The sequence below is a fragment of the Thermobia domestica genome, chromosome 16 (assembly GCF_964235325.1).
Source record: "Thermobia domestica chromosome 16, izTheDome1.hap1.1, whole genome shotgun sequence".
In the NCBI taxonomy this organism is placed as follows: Eukaryota; Metazoa; Arthropoda; class Insecta; order Zygentoma; family Lepismatidae; genus Thermobia; species Thermobia domestica.
In genome coordinates this window covers 73,304,289-73,325,838 of record NC_137469.1, presented here as the reverse complement: position 1 = coordinate 73,325,838, position 21,550 = coordinate 73,304,289, and the positions used below count along the sequence as shown (strand labels likewise).

The window sequence follows — 21,550 nt, the reverse complement described above, 5'->3', positions numbered from 1 at the left end:
AGTGTACTTCGTTGTCTTCTTCCTACAGCACAACCGGCTTATTCCAACTGGTTTCTGGTAAATATTCTACAACAGGTATGTGAAATACAACGCAAAGATCTGCAGGTTACTTTCATATACGTCAGTCCTCATAAACGTTGACCATGGTAATGAGGACGTTGACCAAATAAGTAAACAAGCAGCGTTATTATCGCCTATCGCACTAAAGTTACTGGCTACATCATTTATTCCAACTCTCTGAACAGAACAGTAGAGTGAATGGCTAAGCTATCAACACCAGGCTAGAGGTGGACCAGGTAAATACTACTGGCTAATATAACCTAACCCTACCACAGGATCTTGGATTTATCATCCCACCTGGACTCATGATCACTTGTACTTCGACTCAACACCGCACAGACTCCAGTACAAAAGTATCGTCAGGGATTCCGGGATACTCCAAATTGCTACTGCCAGCAAGATGTAGGTATTTTCAATCACCTAATCTATGTCTGTCCATATACACATCACTACCGACCGGTACTTTTTAGTTCCTTCCACTCCTTGCTTGGTTATGGTCCACATTTCAGTGTACACTATTCTATCCATTAACAACGCCACTGTGATTTATCAGCTCTTTCAGCTTCTTCTTCTCCATAGTCTCGATTTGTAATCACGGAGAGCAGCCCCCATTATCTTCACCTGCGCCACATTACTACTCTAAGCTAACCTTATCAGTAATTTACCCTTGTACTTACCTTTCTTCATAGGCCCCTTGTTCAAGGCGTTAGCGCTGGAACAAAAGGATGGAGAGTTTCCGTTTCCCCAGAAAAAGTGAAGTGAAGTGAAATTCGGGAATTTCCCTGCAGAAGGACAGAGTGTTTGTCTGAACAGTGAAGTGTCGAAAGTGTTTGTCGTGTGAAATGATTTTTGACTATTTATACATTCTGTAAGTTCTTTTAGTGTTTGAAATATCATAATTCAGCGCGGACTGTGTTCCGTGGTTACGTGTTACTGTCTGAGGTAGTTGATATGAAGAGTAGTTGAGCAGTGTTGTCTGAATGTATCTTCAGAACAAGGGCGCTACATACAAGAGCGTTCTTTCGAATTCTTAAAAAGGGCGTGTGAGGAACTATTAAATCATGTTCCAAAAATATGGAAATTCTACTGAAGATGCGTAACTTTTCTCCTAAAATCTGTTTGTCTCACACACGCCCACCATTTCCCGCTCTACCATTAGAATTATTATCTAAGGGACCTCTGGTTGGTGAGATATAAAATCAGTGGCGTACTCTGCTGACAATGAACTGGGAAAACATTTTACCTAATGGCATACCAACAAATGAGGGAGATTTCTGGTGCAAAGCAATAACGATTAAAAATTCTGCTGGTGATTTCATTCCGAAAGAATTGTCTCAATTTGTACTGATTACGTACAGCTTGCTAATCAGCAATGCAACAGATGAAAGAGTGTTTTCGCGAGTAACTGCAACAAAAAACAAAATTTCGAAACAGAATGTGGCTAAAGCTTCTTTCTTCAATTCTCCGAGTCAAAGTGATGTTTGATACAGAAATATATGCTGTTATAATTTCACACCATCAACAAAAATGCTCAGGTTTAATTCGTCATTCTATCACAAAGAACCAGCCGAAAACGAAGATTAGGAGACTACCGACATTTTTCTGGAATATAATTTTAAATATAAGGTGAGTAATAAATGATATTGTATTTGCTATAATTGTTATGATTTTGTATTAATTTTACGATAAGTCTATATAAAATATTGCCGGGTTAGACAGAAAAAGAATATATAGATTACGTTTCGTACTGAGCAGTCACCAGCATGTGATATTTATGCGAGTGAACCGATAGTTTCTTCATTAAATTTATTTATGCCTATTGATTAGGAACTGTGCGATAGAAATATGACTGTAATGTAGTGAAAAATAAACAAAATAGTACTTTAGCTGCCCCTATTAAATTTTACGCTTCCCTACCTATCGCAGAAAAATGACAAGAGAGAGAAAACACTACTGCATGTACACACACACACACACACACACACATAAATATATATAAAACATTGGGCTACAAATAGTTCAAATCCGCTACTTTAGAAGCACAACTACGCTACTTTTTAATTTTCATATCTGGCAACACTGCAAGAGAGCCAAAAACAGAAACAAACACGGAGGGAGCCACACGACCGGTGAGTGAAGTATAGCAGGTGAGATTTACGTCATATTGTGCAATAATTAATGGTTTGTATATAGATAGTAATTTCGATGTAACTTTCAGATTGTATGTGTTTTTGACTAAGTAACACGAGAAGTAAATATTTATTGTTATAGTAGCGTGTCACTCACTTTGTGTGTAAAACGTAATGAAAACGTATACTGATACCAAGTAAGAAATGTAAGTTCTGTAAGATCAATTGCTAATCTGGTATAGTTTTCATCAGATTGGTATATGATAATTCATACTATTACATGAAGTCGCTATGGGAAGGTTCTAGAATGCTGGTCCGCACATATAGGTGGAGGTAGGTTAGCTACAAGATAGGTTCCTTTATCAAAGTTCAATACCGAATCCACACAGTAATGCCGACTGACCGACAGCGAGTGATTGCCGTTTAGTAGCCAGTTTGATCCTTTCTTTATTGTGACTTTAGTGGGATGCGGACTAGTATTTTTAGAGTCCTACCCTCCGTTAATTGTAGCATCTGAAGTATTTTTCACAGTGCAGGTCATATTTAGGCACACCAACCGAAATATTGAAAACCTAATTCTTTCACTAATCTTTCCTTCGAAAGATTTGCTCGGAGCGACATGACAATATTTGACTTACGTTAGATGAAGTTTAAGGACACAACAAGAAGTAAATTGTTGAGAAGTTAAAATTCATTTTGGTGTAAATACAGCGTCCATACATATGCGATGGAATCAATACAATTCAGTCTACTAGGTGGACATTAAATATTACGAATCCTATCTTAGCGAGTCAGAGCAGGGCGAAGCAGGCGGGCCAGCGTGGTACGCGCATAGTAGCATGAGTTCTTATACCAGTTGTAATAGTCTCAGACTAGTTACGCTACTTTTGTAGACATAAAGTATCGCTTCTTGGTGATAGAAACAGCATGATTCCAACTTTCGGAACTTGAGATACTTGCAACTTTTGAGTGCTTTCACTCGAGAAGCATTGCTGTATCACACATAGTTATTATCAGGGTTTGAAAAAACCCGGGTTTTTCTGAAAAAGCCCAACCCACCTGGGCCCATATGGGTTTTTTCGGGTTTTATTGGGTTTTTTCGGGTTTAATTGGGTTTTATCAAAATATTTCAAAGACTTTGGGGTAAAAGTGTTAAAATGTGATTTATATTTCAAGATTATCATTGTCACAACTTGCAACAATTTTCCAATCACTGCTGTTTTGAAAAAATGGCCGCCATTTTGAAATTTTACGTTGGATCATCGCCAAAATATGTACAGCTAATTTAGAGTATTTCGTGCTTCTACTCTAAAAATTTCGACTTAAAAGACCGAAAATTGTGCTTTGTAGCGTGCATACCCGCTATTTTGAAAAAATAAATTGTCACCATTTTGAAATTTTACGTTGGTATGCCCCCAAAATCTGTACAGGAGATTTAGTGTGTCTCGTGCTTGTACTCTGAAACTTTACGGTTAAAGACCGGAAGTGATTCCCTGTAGTATGTGTGGTACAAGCAGACGAACGCTCAGCAACAAATGCAGATTGAATCGTCCCAGAAATCTCAGTGACGTTTGCCAAATATGAACACCAAATATATTAATTTAACAGCATAAAATAAATGTTTTTTATTGTTGAAGTTCACTTTCGATACCTTGTGCGTTCAATTACGGGAATTTCCCGAGCACTTGTTGCAAGAGGGATCTTTCCAGAAAATTAATTTAAGACCATTAAGAAAGACATAATTCATATTTTATAAAATAAACTAGCTTTTGGCTAGCTGGGGGCTCTGCCCCCAGATCCCCGAGTTTGCTCGGCCTACGGCCTCATATTTCTTATCTATTGTCCTTTGCATCAACAGTGAATTTCGTGAACTTGCTCTTCATATTTCCTGAATCTGCCCACCCGGGGGCATCGCCCCCCACACACTGTCTTCGCTCGGCCTACGTCCTCGCATCTCTTGAACGCACAATTCTATCATTTCTTTTCCTATTTCAACTATTTAAAAGATAAGATTTTGTGTCCCAAGAAAACGCCCATTTAAATAACAAGGGAATTTCTTCATCACCCTTTAGACCCCTAAAAATATTTAAAATATTCACTTTTGACTATTTTCCTGTCGGTTAGTCCTGGAATGCTATAACCATGCCAAATTTCATCATTCTAATCATGCTGGAAGGGCCTAAACATTTTGGGGTGTAGAAGACGTCCCATATAAATAACATGGGAAAGATTTTTCAGTTCCCCATAAAACCACTCTACGGTTCGGATTTTTTATTTCTGATGTTTCGGTTAGGTAACGGTTACAAAAACATACAAGCATACCGAATTTAAAGATCTTGTTCCAATTCTAAGTACCTAAAACATGAGATTATGTTCAAAAAAGGCCCATTTAAATAACATGGGAAAATTCTTCATCCAATGTTTAGACCCCCTTAAAATTAAAAATATTCAATTTTGGCAATTTTCCTGTCGGTTAGTCGTGGAAGACTACAGTCATGCCAAAATTTCATCTTTCTAATCCTACCGGAAGTGCCTTAACATTTTGAAGTGTAGAAGACGTCTCATTTAACCGCTTAACTTAAAACCACGAATTATTACGTTATTTTTGTTTTGCCCTAAAATTATGAACACGAATATATTCGTGCAAAGAAAAAAGATCTAAATATTAATTTAAACGACGAATCCTTACGTTCACCATACGCAGCTGAGTGTATGGGTGTTCGCTAGATGTCGGTAAGATTCATTTAACTATTTTTTGGCTAATATTTTGCATTGAAGGCCAATGCTTATTGACGAAATGACTAAATTGAAATAGCATATTTACATTGTACCGAAAAAATTATAAAATTTGGAACGACATTTGCGAAAAAAATTATAAGTTAAGCGGTTAAATAACATAAGAAAGATTTTTCAGTTCCCCATAAAACCACTCTACGGTTGGGATTTTTTATTTCTGATGTTTCGGTTAGGTAACGGTTACAAAAACATACAGGCATACCGAATTTAAAGATTTTGTTCCAATTCTAAGTACCTAAAACATGAGATTATGTTCAAAAAAGGCCCATTTAAATAACATAGGGAAATTCTTCATCCAATCTTTAGACCCCCTCAAAATTAAAAATATTCACTTTTGGCAATTTTCCTGTGGGTTTGTCCCGAGAAGCTACAATGATGTCAAATTTAACCAATGTAGCCCTACAGGAAGTGCTCAATAATTTGGGGGTGTAAAAGGTGTTCCATATAAATAACATGGGAAAGATTTTCCAGTTCCATATAAACCACTCTAAAGTTGGAATTTATTTTTACTGATTTACTTAGGTAGTGCCAATGAAAACGTACAAACATACCGAATTTCAAGTTTTTATTCCAATTCTAAGTACCTAAAACATGAGATTATAGGTCCAAAAAAGGTCCATTTAAATAACATGGGGAAATTTTTCATCCCCTCTTTAGACCCCCTAAAAATTAAAAATATTCACTTTTGGCAATTTTTCTGTCGGTTAGTACCGGAAATCTACCATCATGCCAAATTTAATCATTGTAGCCCTACAGGAAGTGCTCAATAATTTATGTCAGCTCATGTAGTTTTATATATAGTTAGGATGTTTCAGAATCTTAAATGAAATTAAATATCTTCCAGCATAAAATAAATAGTTTTATTGTTGAAGTATTCAGTTCCGATGCTTTGTGCGTTCAATTGGGGGAATTTCCCGAGAACTTCTTTCGGGACATGTTTTTTTTTTTTTTTTTTTTTTTTTTTTCCTCCTCCCTCGAAAATACAGCTCCCTTTACTGTACATCGAAACTTCCACTAGTACGAAAGTTCGACTTCAGCACTTGAAATAGTAAGCGGTACATAGTTCGTAACTCTGAGCATCGAGTTTTTAAAATTTGACGAATTTTTACTCTTTTGTTAGTGCTGATTCTACAGAATGCTTATTTGAAGAGTACCTACAAATAACTGCACTAAACTGTTGTTGTTGGAAAACTAAATTTTACTGAAGAATACTTGTGTTACCATCAAAGGTAAGAAATAATACTAATAGTTTTACTAATGCACTACATGTTTGCTGGTAGTACCGGCATCTTTGGTTTTAAACGCGTTAAAAGTATGAGGGACAGTCCCTCGGCGTTGCCGAGTTGGCGAGCACACTATTCACGGAAAGTATTTTCTAAAGTATAAAGTTGCATTTTTTCCCCTTCAAATAGGCTATAAGCATAATCCGTACATTAATTTGTTACTTAATTATCTCAAGCTAAGGTAAGGTTTTTTTTTTATTTTTTATTTATTTATTCATTTAGTGCATTCAGAACTTTATAAAGGTCTTGTGTTGAATGTTGTTGTATACTTTAACGTGAAAGCATTCAATTCGCCCAAGGAAAGTTCAAAATCTGATAAAAATCACTTTCAATATGATCACCTTGGTTGTATCAATAATATATTAACAAAAAGCTCAAAAACCCAGGTGGGTTTTAAGGTGGGTTTTTTCAGGTGAGTCCAACCCGAAAAAACCCGGTGGGTTTTTTCGGGCTGAGCCCACTTTGGCAAACCCTGGTTATTATAGAATTCAATGAGAGGAATACAATCGGATTTAAAAAGATCGAAAAATGGATCTTTTGCTGCTTGCTCAGCAAAACAATACGTTTATTAATAAAAAATTGAAGTAGATATTTCAATAATTAGCCTGTTTATTTCAATAATAGCATAAATCAAAATGCCTAACTTTTCAAGAGAACCGTGTAAAGGTTAGAAACGCAATGAAAACATGGGCGCAAGAACGACACAAAGTGCTATCTAGCGCCCAGTTTTGGAATCATATTGTGAAATTTTTACCAGAGATAGACATCAAGATTTTTCATTTTCTGCCCATAAGTCAATAAGGGCGATTTTTGAGTAATGTTCTTGAAATAAACAGGCGGTATGTCATTTCATTCATCCCTGATTTATTCAGATTAAGAAACTCATTGCTACCATATACTGACATATATATAAAACTTGAGGGTGCCTTTAGGTTGTTTTCAATAGACACAAACAGAATTTCATCATCGTGCGCCTCTTACGTGCAGATGAACAACTATGCATAACAATTATAATTACCGTAGCCTACACATGTTGACTCATACATCTAATTTCATGAAAATCGGGTAACTTCCCATTTTTACTAGAAATGCTCGTAAGAGATTGTGTTGGCAACCTATTCAGGATAGATATCATACATGTTAGGATTTGTCGTTTTCTTTGAGTTCAACCTGCGAGAAGTTTTCAATTTTGGGCTAGTATTCCGCAGATGGCGGCGCCATATTATATCCACATAGATGTGTTTTCAACGTTGTATTACTGTTTGTTTGAAGTTATTTTAATATACCTTACCCAGAATTACTCCTCTTTCATTTCGTCGTCCACTCTTTAACTGTTAATCACAAATATATTTTTTTTTTATTTATTTTTATGCTTTCTTTGCTCTCCATTAGATATTTATCCAACTTTAAGTGTTGTAAACTACTAGGAATGGCCACAAAGTTCCGATTCCGGCGGAACCGGTTCCAGACCTGGATCCGAAAACTCGGTTCTAGAACTGAATCCGTTCAGAGCCGAAAACCGGTTCCGGCCATCCCAAACTCATATGTGTTAAGAGATATCACAGAATGTAGCAAAGCAATCAGCAGAGGGTGAATTTTGTGTCAGAAAGGTTTTACATGTTTTAGATATACATGTTTGTGAATAGATACGTGTTTGGGTATAAAAATATTTGTTGGATGCACAAATACTGAAGTTTAGTGCAGTGTGAAAACAAAAAATGGCTGTTTTTTTTCTAGCTGTAATTTTGCCTTTGCACTGCAATGTATTTAGAATTTGCAAGGGAATGAAATTATCCGTAGATGCATTACTGTAGTAATTTTTTATCGGAAATACTTAAATATACACAGGGAAAGTAAAAGTTACTTGAGTAGTGAAAGATGGAATGAGTCCCAGCTATTATGTTCAGTAGTGATTTTTGTATTACACCATTTATTTCAGAACTCGTTTGCGAAAAATAAAATCATTTGTAACTTACACACAAAAAAATCACACGTTCCCCCTTACGAGACGACGACGTACATAAATTCGGAACCGGAACGCATGAACCGCTTCCAAACCTGGTTCCGGAACCGGATCCGTTCAGAGCCGAAAATCGATTGTACCAGAACCGGTTCCGGCCATTCCTATAAACTACACGCTATTCAGAAATATCGAATACATAGAATCCTTATCTTACTGTGTTTCCGGACCACCATATAGTATTATACAGTATGGTTAGGGTGACCGACCGCCCTGTAAAAACGGGATTTGTCCCTTTTTTTCACTACCATTCCAGGTGTCCCGAAGAAATCTTCCGGGACGCCAAAAGGTCCCGTATTTACATTGGGCACAAGAAAACCTTTCCAATTGCTAAAATTTCCTCATTTATTTTATTATTTTCTAAGCTATGTAATTATATTGGAATTATCTCATTACTGAACAACGTCATTACGACATTTGCGATGGGAGATGTGGTGGCTGCACTGCTTCTTCTCCAAGGCCTCTCCCCACTGCAAGATTCCCACTCCGCAGACGACAGTGCAAGGGGCTGAAAGCATTATGAAAAGCGAATGTAACGTGTTTTTGCTATCTGCTTTGGGCGGTGGATGATTGAGTCGCTATCATCAGTACATACAGTGTTTCCGTGATTTAACCAAGATATATCGTACTTTCATTTACGAAACGGGTATAAAAGTATAAAATTATAAAAGTGAAAGTTAAGAAAAAAGAAAAAAAACTAGTTGTAAGTGAAATAATGTTTAAAAGTAAGAAAAAGCAAATAAAGGGAGTTGGAATCCGATGCTGAGAGTTTGTTATAAATTCTGCCGGTGACGGATTTGATCGCTCCAGGCGCAAACTCGAATCGTCGGTCAGAATGAGTCAAACTTCAAATGAAATAGGACGTGTTGCGTTGTTTTTATTGTGAAAACGAATTGTTTATTCTGTTACGTTCCGAGCTATTTGCTTAACAATGCCTAATCGTGTATGCAAGTTTAAGGAGGAGTATTCTAAAGAGTGGAGAGTATTCTAAAGAGTATTATAAAAGGACGCTATGACAATGAAGCCGAGTGCACAGTTTGCAGCAGTGTTTTTATTATTGGACGCGGTTGTCGTTCAGACATACAACGACACATCAAATTAGTGAAACATAAATTAACAGACTGAGTGCTCCAAATTGCAGTAAGTCTCTTAACAATTATTTTGTAAAACAAGAATCAAAGGAAGAAAGAAAAGTGAGAGCTGTTACCTTATACATCGTATAATGTAACATGGCCCGGAAGTTTTGGGCAACCAGTGTATATATGAATTTAATATTTATTAAAATTTTATTTTTAATATATAATTAATCAATGACTTGATTTGAAGTAGACCGCAAAAATTTGCGTTAAGTTCCTTGAACTAATGATTTTAGTATATTTAGAGGGAAATATATAGTAATATCTTTACATTGAATAATTATTCGTATATTTAGCTAAAATATAATATTATTTTAGGAAATAAGGTAATTTCTGGTCGTATTTAGTCCTTTCCAGTCAATTTTCTTTCATATTTTTGGCTTTGGGGATCTTCGAAAGAATTCAAAATTTTTATTTCAAAAATCTTCTTTAAAATTTTTCATTTGTAAAGTCAGCCATAGTAGCTTCTTGGAGCATCCCTTTGTTTAATCTAAATTATCTGTGATTGGATCTTCCGCAATCACAGGTGTGGTTGAGATTTTTCGGCTTCTTTGATCTTGATAGATACACCTATCATCGTATAGTTACGTCACAATGAACCTCCAATTAGGGATCTTCTTCCCATTGTCATTGTCTTTACCGGAAGCAGTGTTAAGTTATGGACGTACGATAATCTCCGTCCATAGGAAAAACGTGAAAGAGAATTAGTTAAAGGTTTCGACACAAAATAATTGATACCTTTGATATCTGTGGACATAATATGGAAGGCAGTGAGTAGGTTGCTGTGCTCAACGGACATAGGATTTTCTGCAGTGAGAGCAAATCTTTCACGTCAGAACCGAAAGTGGTTTGGGGGAAAAGCCATCTTCACTGTCGACTCATGGATGTCAGATCCGATGATTTGATTTTTTGTGCACCGAGGTAGGCTCTCCATCCTCGAGAGCTGGTGTAAAATAACAACAACCTTCAGACGTGGGAGAGAAGTATTCTATATTTTTCCCATGGAATCCAAGTAAGTTATAGAAGATAGCATCAAAATTTTCTGTTGTTTTGGCCACGTGAGAACATGCTAAATTTCTAACCTTTTTTCGGATTGGAGTAAGTGTTATGTTATTGGCGTGGTGATGTCCACCAATATGATGTGCTAAACGCTGCGTAGTTTTCCCTAAGTTATACAATGTACAAAATCTACGATGTGACATAAAATACTCGTTCAATGGAGGGGGGGTAATTTTTTTTTTTTTTTTTTGGAGTTTCAGTGTGGATGTTTGTTACCAACAGTCCAAGAAATGTGTGTACTCTCGAGAACATACATTTCACCCCCAAAATTATATTTTGAATATGTAATCTCATATATTCTTTTTTTTTTAATTTATTATTTTTCCGTACTGCTATATTACCTAATTAAATCCATTCTCTGGTTTGTGCTCACCTTCACTGTAGTTTGAATATGATGAGACAAAATGTATACAAAGTTTCGGCTCACATTGATAATAAGGGTGCTTGCAACTATCGGCAATGGGAGATGCTCGTCAGCAATAACACGTTCGTTGTGTATTTTGAATTCCTTTTACCAGAAACCAGAAATTCGAATTTTTAAGCACATAGTTTAAGACTTTTTTTTTTAATTTTAACAATATACTAAAGTAGAGCTGAATGGTCGACGTCCCATACGTCCTCGGTAAGAGGCAGGGTGTGTGCTATATTATTAATCTGTTGAATAAAGTGATTTTATATGTTTAGTTTAAGTTAGTTAGATAGTTAGGCTAGGGACTACGTTAAGTGTACTTTCTTTTCAGGTAGATGTATCTAGTGTATGTATTATCTCAAAGGAAAATGTTTTGTTGTGGGAATCAAAGTGGATGAGGTCTGAGCTCATACAAGGGAGGTCACCTTGTCGGTATAAATCCTCCGCGCTGACCCCACCTCCACAACGGTATCTGAAGAGAGAATACTAAGAAAAGAAAGTAAAGCATGTAGCACACAGCCGTAATAAGTGATACCTGTGTAGTACAAGGCTCATGTGGTGATGGTAGTAAATGTCCTTATTTTCAAAATGTTTTTTTTTTGACTAAACCAAACGTATGTAGAATTGTTCATGATATGTGAAGAGAGTATGTAATGCAATGATGGACTTACCCATTCAGCTATGTCAAGAATTTTCCTCAATTTCCAACCTTTGCGATTTTTTTTTTTTTTTAAATGTATTCTCCTGTTATTTCTTATCATACAGAAAGTTAGTGTAATAAAGTGTGCGAGTCGAAACAAAATCTTTCATTGTCCAGTGCAAAGCTAATTATTTTAAAACTATGTCGTAAAGTAACTTCAATAGTATTGTTGGTACTCAGAAAGTAAAGTGTTTAAAGCAGTACGTAACGAAAGTAAATATAGCGTCTTGAAAACTCACAGAATCGATTTCACTTAGTGTGACCGGGGTTGGAATCACAGACCTGCCAGGAAATTTCACTTCGTTAATAAGATCAACTAAATTCACTTTGGCATTCATTTTTTTTTCCGAAATTCCATCCCGTTGCGCGATTTAGATTTGATTCGAGAATTTTTTTTTTTTATCTGGGTTAGTAAACACAAACATTTAGATTTTCGAAGCATTCACCGTCAGTTTCACTCTTGGGTCAGTGTCTTGTTCTGTCGGGTTGTGGTTTGTAACCTTATCTCTTGATGGGATGCAGGCTATGACCTGCGGATCGGGATGCTGGACTGCGAGTGAGAATGAGGGAGGCTTAGAAATCTTCACATTTTGGGACGATTTGAGTTCTACTTTCCGGAGATGATTGGTGTAGTGGATGGGTCAGTGAGTGTTGACAGCTTGCCCGTCTGGGCCCGGTGGGTTCGCGTTCAGCAATCAGTGACACATTCACGCAATCATAGTCTTAAGGAAAGTGAACGTCATACAGAAACACAATATCAGTATCATCATCATTATTTTATTTTTTTTATTTTTACATTTTTATTTTATTTATTTATTTTATATGACTTTTTTTTTTTTTGTAAAATTGGCGTTCCACAGCCAGGATCTGTTATTTCAATCTTTCGCGAGTGCTAAGTGAATCGTATTGAAAGAGCAGTGTAATGTAATGGGGACTGTTGTGACAAACGACTCCTTGAACGATGTGTAGTCACTCTTGAGTTTGTATATGTGTAACTTGGGGAAAACAATTTATATGAAATGGAGATGTCTGCTGGTAGCAGGTCAAGTACTGAATCCCGTAGCCCGGATGAATATGTGTGTTGTAGTGAGGAAATACAGGGCTTCAGTGTGTATTGTGACGGTTGTTCTGGATGGGTGCATGCACAGTGCTATGATATAACCGACGAGCAGGTAGAAGAATTGAATAAGTGTAGTGAGCCCTGGTTTTGTAAAACGTGTGTGGCCAAACAGCTGACTGTGCAATCGCTTTCCAAGTCACAGGAAAGTGGAAGTGAACGGAACACCGCGACGCACGACACGGGAGAGAAACTCTTACACAACGGTGGAGAGAGTGTCGGAACTGCAGGTTCCCCTGCATCCGTGACAGACCTTGCGAAAATGTTAGAACGTTTTAGTCAAACTTTAACTTTAACTTTGGACCAAAAATTTGAAAAGGTTGACAGTATTATGGACCAAAAATTTGAAAAGGTTGACAGTATTATGGACCAAAAATTTGAAAAGGTTGACAGTATTATGAACCAAAGATTTGAAAAGGTAGATAATAATTTGTACGCGATGAATCAAAAATTTGATATGTTAAAGTCGGAAATGGAGCAAATTGTAAATGAAAGAGTCGAAAATGTAAACAAGGACGTATCGGACCTCCGTAACGAAGTTCGCGATTTATACACTTCGGTGGGGGAATTTCATGATACGATAACAACGCGGGTGGACACCGTTGAGGAGAATCTCCGGTTGTCAGTAGAAAAGCAAAATCGCAGATGTGATCAGCTCGCTAAAGAACTATCGCATCTCGAGTCGAGCACCCGGAAATCTTATGACGTACTCGAGGCTAAGATCCAAACTTTGGTGAAGGATCAGGAGCAAAGTAAACCAGGTCGTGCCGGTCGCAAGCGGTCACGTGACTTTGTTGGTTGTGACGGGGTTGACTCTGACGGAACAGACTCTGACACCCGAGTGGATGTACCAGTCTCTTCGGTTGGGGAGACTCGTACTGTCCCAACGGTGACAGTCTCTGTCTGTCAGCCGACCAGAGTTCACACTAAGAATGTCTGGCCGTTTGACTTAAATTCACATTCGTTGGTTACGAACAATTCCAGTCCCGCCTGTGGGGATATCGTGAGTGGTCAGGTTGCCTCTAGGGCTTTAAATCCTTTATTGACGTGGTCTCAGGCTTCGGTCTCGACTTCCAATGTATGTAGCTTAAGTCATGTAGTGTCCAGTACTGTTGCAGATAGGACTCCTTCGTTTGTTGGAATTCCGGAGGGAGTATGTAGTCACGCAGTGGTATCGATGCCAAGCAACTTACCTTTTGGACCAAATTATACTTCTTATTCGAATTTTGGACAAAATCATAATAATGCAAAGAGCCCTGTGATTGGCTGCAACTCTCCCCTGAATTCCAGCAGATATGAGGGATGTTCTGGAAATAGGGCGTTAAATTTAAGGCTGTCGGAGCTAAATCACTTACCAAACTTCACTGGAGAATATGGTTTGGCCAGGTCTTTTCTTGAAAGTTTAGAACAGGCGTTTAAGATAATCTCTGCGTCGGAATACGAACGCATGGTTTTGGTACCGTGTTGTTTGTCGGCTGGGGCCAAGACTTGGTACCAAACGGTCTGCAAAGACATCAGCAGTTATGCGGACTTTGTGCGTCTATTTAAGGAACACTACTTCTCGGCCAGGATGGAACGCCTGCAGAAGAAATTCATACAAGGAATGAAATTTGACCGGTCCAAGTATAACCGGCTAACTGACTTTGCCTGGAAGGTCATAGCCGAATACTATGCGGTGGCACAACATCCAGATGAGACAGAACTCATTGAAATAGTCCTAGATTGTCTGCCAGCTGGAGATGCTAGATTGTTGCGAGCCGTGGAGCCCAAGAATATCCAGCATCTGATTGTTAAGATAGCCGAAATAGAAGGTCATCCGGAACCTATGGAACCAGTAACAGATAAGAAATTTAAGCGTCTGCACATTCGGCAGGCCAAGATTGGGAAAAAGACCGAAAAGAACGGAAAGGCGCAACAGACTAAAGACACTTCGTCGCAGACGGAGGAGGACGAAGTAAAGAAGAATGGTGATGCCAAGAAAAATGGAAATGGCAATCAATTCTTGGGGAACCGAGGTCGAAGAAGAAATTTTCAGGCTAGAAGACCCTGGCACAACAACAACCGAAGGCAAAACTGGGGGAACGGAAACCAGAATGTTCCATATGTTTCCAATCCTAACTACCAATCGGGAGCAATGAACTTTGGATGTCATCGAGGTGCATCCCAACAGTGCGCGCCGAGTTCGAACCACATACCGGGAGCACAAGCCTATCCGGGATACATGCCGAATTTGCCTCCTGGAGGAGGAGTGGCAACTCCCACATCCACTCCTTCCCCAGCGGTGAACATGGCTATGTCCACTGGTTGGCCTTCACCGTATACGACGTTCATGCCGCCGATGGCGCAGTCATCTGAAGCGAATGGGAATAGTTCGGGAAATGCATGTCGCAGCCCTCATTAGGGGAGAGTGTGGACTGCGATATGAATTCCTCAACTCCCCAAAAAGAAGAAAGTCCGATAACGGAACATCAAAATTTTTGTTTGGCATCAACCTGTCCAGTAGTCAATTTCGAACCTCAAAATTCAAAATTAGATGTTTTGGTAACTTCCGGAATTCGGGGAAACAAATCGGGCACGCCTCTGTTCTCGGTTCGTTTCGTGATAGACGAGAGGGAGTGTGACTCCAGTGCGGAAAGGAGTGTTCTCTTATCCTATCCCTCACCCACTCTAACTTGTTCGGTAGGAGAGTTATCTTTGGTCTGTATCCTAGATTCTGGAGCGGATACGAATTTGCTCTCGGGAGATGCTTGGAGGCGAATAAAAGAGATCTATCCCTCTGCCAAACTTCGACCGAAAACTAATATCTCTTTAAAAGGTTTTGCAGGAGACGAATCATTCCAAGTTAAAGGTTTCCAGATCTTAAACTTCACTATCCAAGGTTGTGTGTTTGAAGTCCCAGTCTATGTTGTCCAGAAATTAAAAGCACACTGTATTTTAGGATTTCCGTTTTTCGTTCGGTATAACCTTTCTTTAAATTGTAAGTCTAAAGAAATTTTGCTTCAGTCAGACTCGGGACAGACCATCTCTATTGACATGGAACAGCAGCATTGTTGCCAGGTTACTGTCGCCGAATTAACTTCAGATAAAGAGGACGACTCTTTGTTTCAGCCATCGGTCACGAAGGAGGAACTTCGGAACTTTGTTTCTCAGAGAACCGATCTCGATTCGGATTCTCAGGAGAGGTTATTTTCTTTATTAGTTCGATTCAGGTGTCTCTTCACAGAGAATCCCCGTATCATAAAGGTCGAGCCGTATAGAATACAGCTTTCCGACGACCTCCCGGTGGTAGGAAAGTTGTATCCTGTACCCATTCATCTTCAAAAAGAGTTTGAGGAGGTCTTAGATAAGTGGGTAAAACTTGGGATTATCGTGGAAGGTCCTTCACCATACAGATGCCCTGTACATATTGTGCGTAAGGCGTCTGGAGAGCTAAGGCCCGTGATTGATTTGCGTGGTATCAATGAGCGTGTGATTGCACCAAAGATTCAGGTCGAGCCGATCTCCGATCTAATCGCGCGAGTCAGTGGTGCAACCATTTTCACCTCGTTGGACTGTACGCAATCATATCATAGTGTCCCGATCCATCCAGACTCTTACAAATATGTTAGTTTTGTTTACAAAGGACGTCAGTATCAAATGACTCGTTTAACAATGGGTTTGAAATCATCACCAGCGGTTTTCCAGTCTGTCATGCACACCTTTTTTGGATTAGAAACCTTCAAAAATTTTCTTATAGTTTACCTGGACGACGTACTTTGTTTTTCATCTTCCATAGACGAACATTTCCAGCATTTAGAAAAGGTCTTCAACACTCTTCGTTCGGCTAACCTTTCTCTCAATTTTCGAAAATGCAACTTCTTCAAATTCGAAATTCCTTTTCTTGGTCATCTTGTTTCAGGATCTTCTGTAAAAATAAATCCTAAAAGTAATGAGGCCATCCGTCACTTTCCCCTTCCACGAACTAAGAAGGCTCTACGGAGATTTCTTGGTCTCGTGGGATGGCGAAAGCGACATTTTCAAAACTTCGCAGGTTTAACTGCTCCATTTTACGATCTTCTTAAGAAGGACCGGAAGATAGAATACTCTTCGGAGTTGTTAGAAAAGTTCAATCACCTAAAAGAACTTCTAAGTAGTCCTCCTGCTCTTGCTCAACCGGATTTCAATTTGGATTTTCATCTGTTCAGTGATGCCTCTGCGGAGTCATTGGCTGGCTACGTGGCTCAATTTCCCCCGGGACAGGATGACCCGGAGGTTATTGCGTACGCGAGTCGGCGAATAAAACCGCATGAGGCCTCCTTGTCAGTTTTCCAGTTAGAATTGGCAGCTGTTCTTTTCCTCTGCGAGAAGTTCTCCTACTTCATTTTGGGTCGACGGACTACGGTCCACTGTGACAATGCTGCAGTCACATATGCTTTTAGTTTGAGAAATCTCGATGCTCGAACTACTCGTCTTCTGCTCAAACTGCAACGTTTCGATCTGCAGTTTGTTCACATCAAAGGCTCTGACAATGAAATCGCTGATCTATTGAGCCGTTATCCTCCAGAAATTCCTGAGGCAGAAGAGGATCATTTTATAAATTTTTTGACCGCGGAGGACGCTGACCTCTTGGATGTCGCGGAACTGAGACGCGAACAGCGGAAAGATCCGTATTGTAGAAAGCTACACGCCATTTGGAAGGATTCTCGAGACAATGACAGGATACGTGTGGAGAATCATTTAGTTTATATTAGAAATTCTCAAAATTCTGTTTGGCTGCTGGTCATTCCTGCCAGCTTGGTGGAAAATATTGTTTCGGCGATTCACAACAAAGGCCATTTTGGTGTGAAGCGATGTTTGTCGTTCGCTAAGGCCATGTTTCACTGGAAAAGTATGCGTGCGACTTTTACTAAGTATATTCAAGAATGCCTTCCTTGTGCACGAACTAAGTACTCGTACAGGGTGATCAGAAAGGAACCCTGCCATGTTGAGGCCTCTGCTTCCTTCGAGAAACAATGCCTCGACCTGGTCGGGCCCCTTCCTAGGAGTCAGGGTTATAAGTATATCTTGTCTATCCTGGACGTCTACAGTCGCTTCGTGTGTTTCTTCCCCCTTAGGACGGCTCACACGAGGGAGATTGTGGCTGTCCTCGAGAAGAGATATTACTATCAACTACCTTATCCTAAGTATTTGGTGAGTGACCAAGGTCCGCAATTCTTGTCGCGCGTCTGGCGAGAATTTTGTCAAAAACATCGAATCAAGCACATACTTACCACGCCATACCATCCTTCCTCCCATGGCATTATCGAACGCAGACATCGTGACCTCCACCGCATTCTCCGCCTCTATTGTAGCGAGAATCAATCCAAATGGAGTACCTTTCTAAAAGCCGCCCAAGATTTGTGTAACCATTCCTGGTGTGATGCACTTGGATGCACACCGGCAGAGCGTTTCCTATGCTACTCTGCGTCCAAGAGCTTCAAGGAGAATTTTATCTGGCCAAAAGAGTCACTTCCTGTCAGTGAAGACAAGAAACTCGTCATATCTAGTCCAGCGACGGTGCCCAAGAAAGAACGTAAACAGCAGAAACATCAGGATACCATTACTGAAGGCTCATTGGTAATGGTTAAAACACATCACGTGTCATCGATACCAAAGAAAATATTTGCCAAGTTTATGGATACCTATGTGGGACCATACATTGTTTCCGCTATAACTAGAAATTCAGCGAGATTACAAAGTTTAAAAGGAGAAAATATTGGCACGCAGAGTTTCGATAATCTCAAATTATTTCGATGCTCTGAAGAAAAGAAGAGAGAGCTGTTGGGAGGTTGAACAGAAACAAAACATAGTCGAGAAAAAAAAGGAAAGAGAATCGTAGGTTAAATTTTGATTAAGGTAATTTTTGTTTGTTTTGAGTCTATTTTTGTGTCCAATTTTCTTTTCGTTCGTTTAGTGTAGTTATAAATTCTTTGTTAGGATTAAGGTCTCTGAAAAATTTTCCAAACATTTCCTATATTGATTGCATTGCATTAGTGTATTTTATGAATAAAATGTTAGGTTAGAGAAAAAAAAAGGAGCTTAACTTAGGACTTCTAAGTTAGTTTTTTTTTTTCCGAAGCTCCCGGAGGATGTTACCTTATACATCGTATAATGTAACATGGCCCGGAAGTTTTGGGCAACCAGTGTATATATGAATTTAATATTTATTAAAATTTTATTTTTAATATATAATTAATCAATGACTTGATTTGAAGTAGACCGCAAAAATTTGCGTTAAGTTCCTTGAACTAATGATTTTAGTATATTTAGAGGGAAATATATAGTAATATCTTTACATTGAATAATTATTCGTATATTTAGCTAAAATATAATATTATTTTAGGAAATAAGGTAATTTCTGGTCGTATTTAGTCCTTTCCAGTCAATTTTCTTTCATATTTTTGGCTTTGGGGATCTTCGAAAGAATTCAAAATTTTTATTTCAAAAATCTTCTTTAAAATTTTTCATTTGTAAAGTCAGCCATAGTAGCTTCTTGGAGCATCCCTTTGTTTAATCTAAATTATCTGTGATTGGATCTTCCGCAATCACAGGTGTGGTTGAGATTTTTCGGCTTCTTTGATCTTGATAGATACACCTATCATCGTATAGTTACGTCACAATGAACCTCCAATTAGGGATCTTCTTCCCATTGTCATTGTCTTTACCGGAAGCAGTGTTAAGTTATGGACGTACGATAATCTCCGTCCATAGGAAAAACGTGAAAGAGAATTAGTTAAAGGTTTCGACACAAAATAATTGATACCTTTGATATCTGTGGACATAATATGGAAGGCAGTGAGTAGGTTGCTGTGCTCAACGGACATAGGATTTTCTGCAGTGAGAGCAAATCTTTCACGTCAGAACCGAAAGTGGTTTGGGGGAAAAGCCATCTTCACTGTCGACTCATGGATGTCAGATCCGATGATTTGATTTTTTGTGCACCGAGGTAGGCTCTCCATCCTCGAGAGCTGGTGTAAAATAACAACAACCTTCAGACGTGGGAGAGAAGTATTCTATATTTTTCCCATGGAATCCAAGTAAGTTATAGAAGATAGCATCAAAATTTTCTGTTGTTTTGGCCACGTGAGAACATGCTAAATTTCTAACCTTTTTTCGGATTGGAGTAAGTGTTATGTTATTGGCGTGGTGATGTCCACCAATATGATGTGCTAAACGCTGCGTAGTTTTCCCTAAGTTATACAATGTACAAAATCTACGATGTGACATAAAATACTCGTTCAATGGAGGGGGGGTAATTTTTTTTTTTTTTTTTTGGAGTTTCAGTGTGGATGTTTGTTACCAACAGTCCAAGAAATGTGTGTACTCTCGAGAACATACATTTCACCCCCAAAATTATATTTTGAATATGTAATCTCATATATTCTTTTTTTTTTAATTTATTATTTTTCCGTACTGCTATATTACCTAATTAAATCCATTCTCTGGTTTGTGCTCACCTTCACTGTAGTTTGAATATGATGAGACAAAATGTATACAAAGTTTCGGCTCACATTGATAATAAGGGTGCTTGCAACTATCGGCAATGGGAGATGCTCGTCAGCAATAACACGTTCGTTGTGTATTTTGAATTCCTTTTACCAGAAACCAGAAATTCGAATTTTTAAGCACATAGTTTAAGACTTTTTTTTTTAATTTTAACAATATACTAAAGTAGAGCTGAATGGTCGACGTCCCATACGTCCTCGGTAAGAGGCAGGGTGTGTGCTATATTATTAATCTGTTGAATAAAGTGATTTTATATGTTTAGTTTAAGTTAGTTAGATAGTTAGGCTAGGGACTACGTTAAGTGTACTTTCTTTTCAGGTAGATGTATCTAGTGTATGTATTATCTCAAAGGAAAATGTTTTGTTGTGGGAATCAAAGTGGATGAGGTCTGAGCTCATACAAGGGAGGTCACCTTGTCGGTATAAATCCTCCGCGCTGACCCCACCTCCACAACGGTATCTGAAGAGAGAATACTAAGAAAAGAAAGTAAAGCATGTAGCACACAGCCGTAATAAGTGATACCTGTGTAGTACAAGGCTCATGTGGTGATGGTAGTAAATGTCCTTATTTTCAAAATGTTTTTTTTTTGACTAAACCAAACGTATGTAGAATTGTTCATGATATGTGAAGAGAGTATGTAATGCAATGATGGACTTACCCATTCAGCTATGTCAAGAATTTTCCTCAATTTCCAACCTTTGCGATTTTTTTTTTTTTTTAAATGTATTCTCCTGTTATTTCTTATCATACAGAAAGTTAGTGTAATAAAGTGTGCGAGTCGAAACAAAATCTTTCATTGTCCAGTGCAAAGCTAATTATTTTAAAACTATGTCGTAAAGTAACTTCAATAGTATTGTTGGTACTCAGAAAGTAAAGTGTTTAAAGCAGTACGTAACGAAAGTAAATATAGCGTCTTGAAAACTCACAGAATCGATTTCACTTAGTGTGACCGGGGTTGGAATCACAGACCTGCCAGGAAATTTCACTTCGTTAATAAGATCAACTAAATTCACTTTGGCATTCATTTTTTTTTCCGAAATTCCATCCCGTTGCGCGATTTAGATTTGATTCGAGAATTTTTTTTTTTTATCTGGGTTAGTAAACACAAACATTTAGATTTTCGAAGCATTCACCGTCAGTTTCACTCTTGGGTCAGTGTCTTGTTCTGTCGGGTTGTGGTTTGTAACCTTATCTCTTGATGGGATGCAGGCTATGACCTGCGGATCGGGATGCTGGACTGCGAGTGAGAATGAGGGAGGCTTAGAAATCTTCACATTTTGGGACGATTTGAGTTCTACTTTCCGGAGATGATTGGTG

General features: G+C 38.4%; 2 protein-coding genes across 2 annotated transcripts in view; both read left to right on the top strand.

Moving 5' to 3' along the window:
• The first annotated feature begins 2,108 nt into the window (after positions 1 to 2,108).
• LOC145673163 (cellular tumor antigen p53-like) overlaps positions 2,109 to 21,550 on the top strand; it is a 72,555-nt gene continuing 53,113 nt past the window's right edge. Inside the window, exon 1 of the mRNA XM_081742595.1 lies at positions 2,109 to 2,189. The gene's annotated coding sequence lies outside the window, so the exon portion shown is untranslated. The remainder of the gene's footprint in view (positions 2,190 to 21,550) is intronic.
• LOC145673162 (uncharacterized) lies at positions 12,300 to 15,233 on the top strand. Its single transcript, XM_081742594.1, has 2 exons — positions 12,300 to 13,061; positions 13,095 to 15,233. The coding sequence occupies exons 1-2, from the start codon at positions 12,612 to 12,614 to the stop codon at positions 15,108 to 15,110; spliced, it is 2,466 nt and encodes an 821-aa protein (XP_081598720.1). The 5' UTR covers positions 12,300 to 12,611; the 3' UTR covers positions 15,111 to 15,233.

Bases quoted from the DNA above. Each gene is read 5' to 3' on its own strand.
- LOC145673162 (XM_081742594.1), top strand. From the start codon at position 12,612: ATGGAGATGTCTGCTGGTAGCAGGTCAAGTACTGAATCCCGTAGCCCG. The intron at 13,062-13,094 runs GTTGACAGTATT...AAATTTGAAAAG, and splicing joins TGGACCAAAAATTTGAAAAG to GTTGACAGTATTATGAACCA.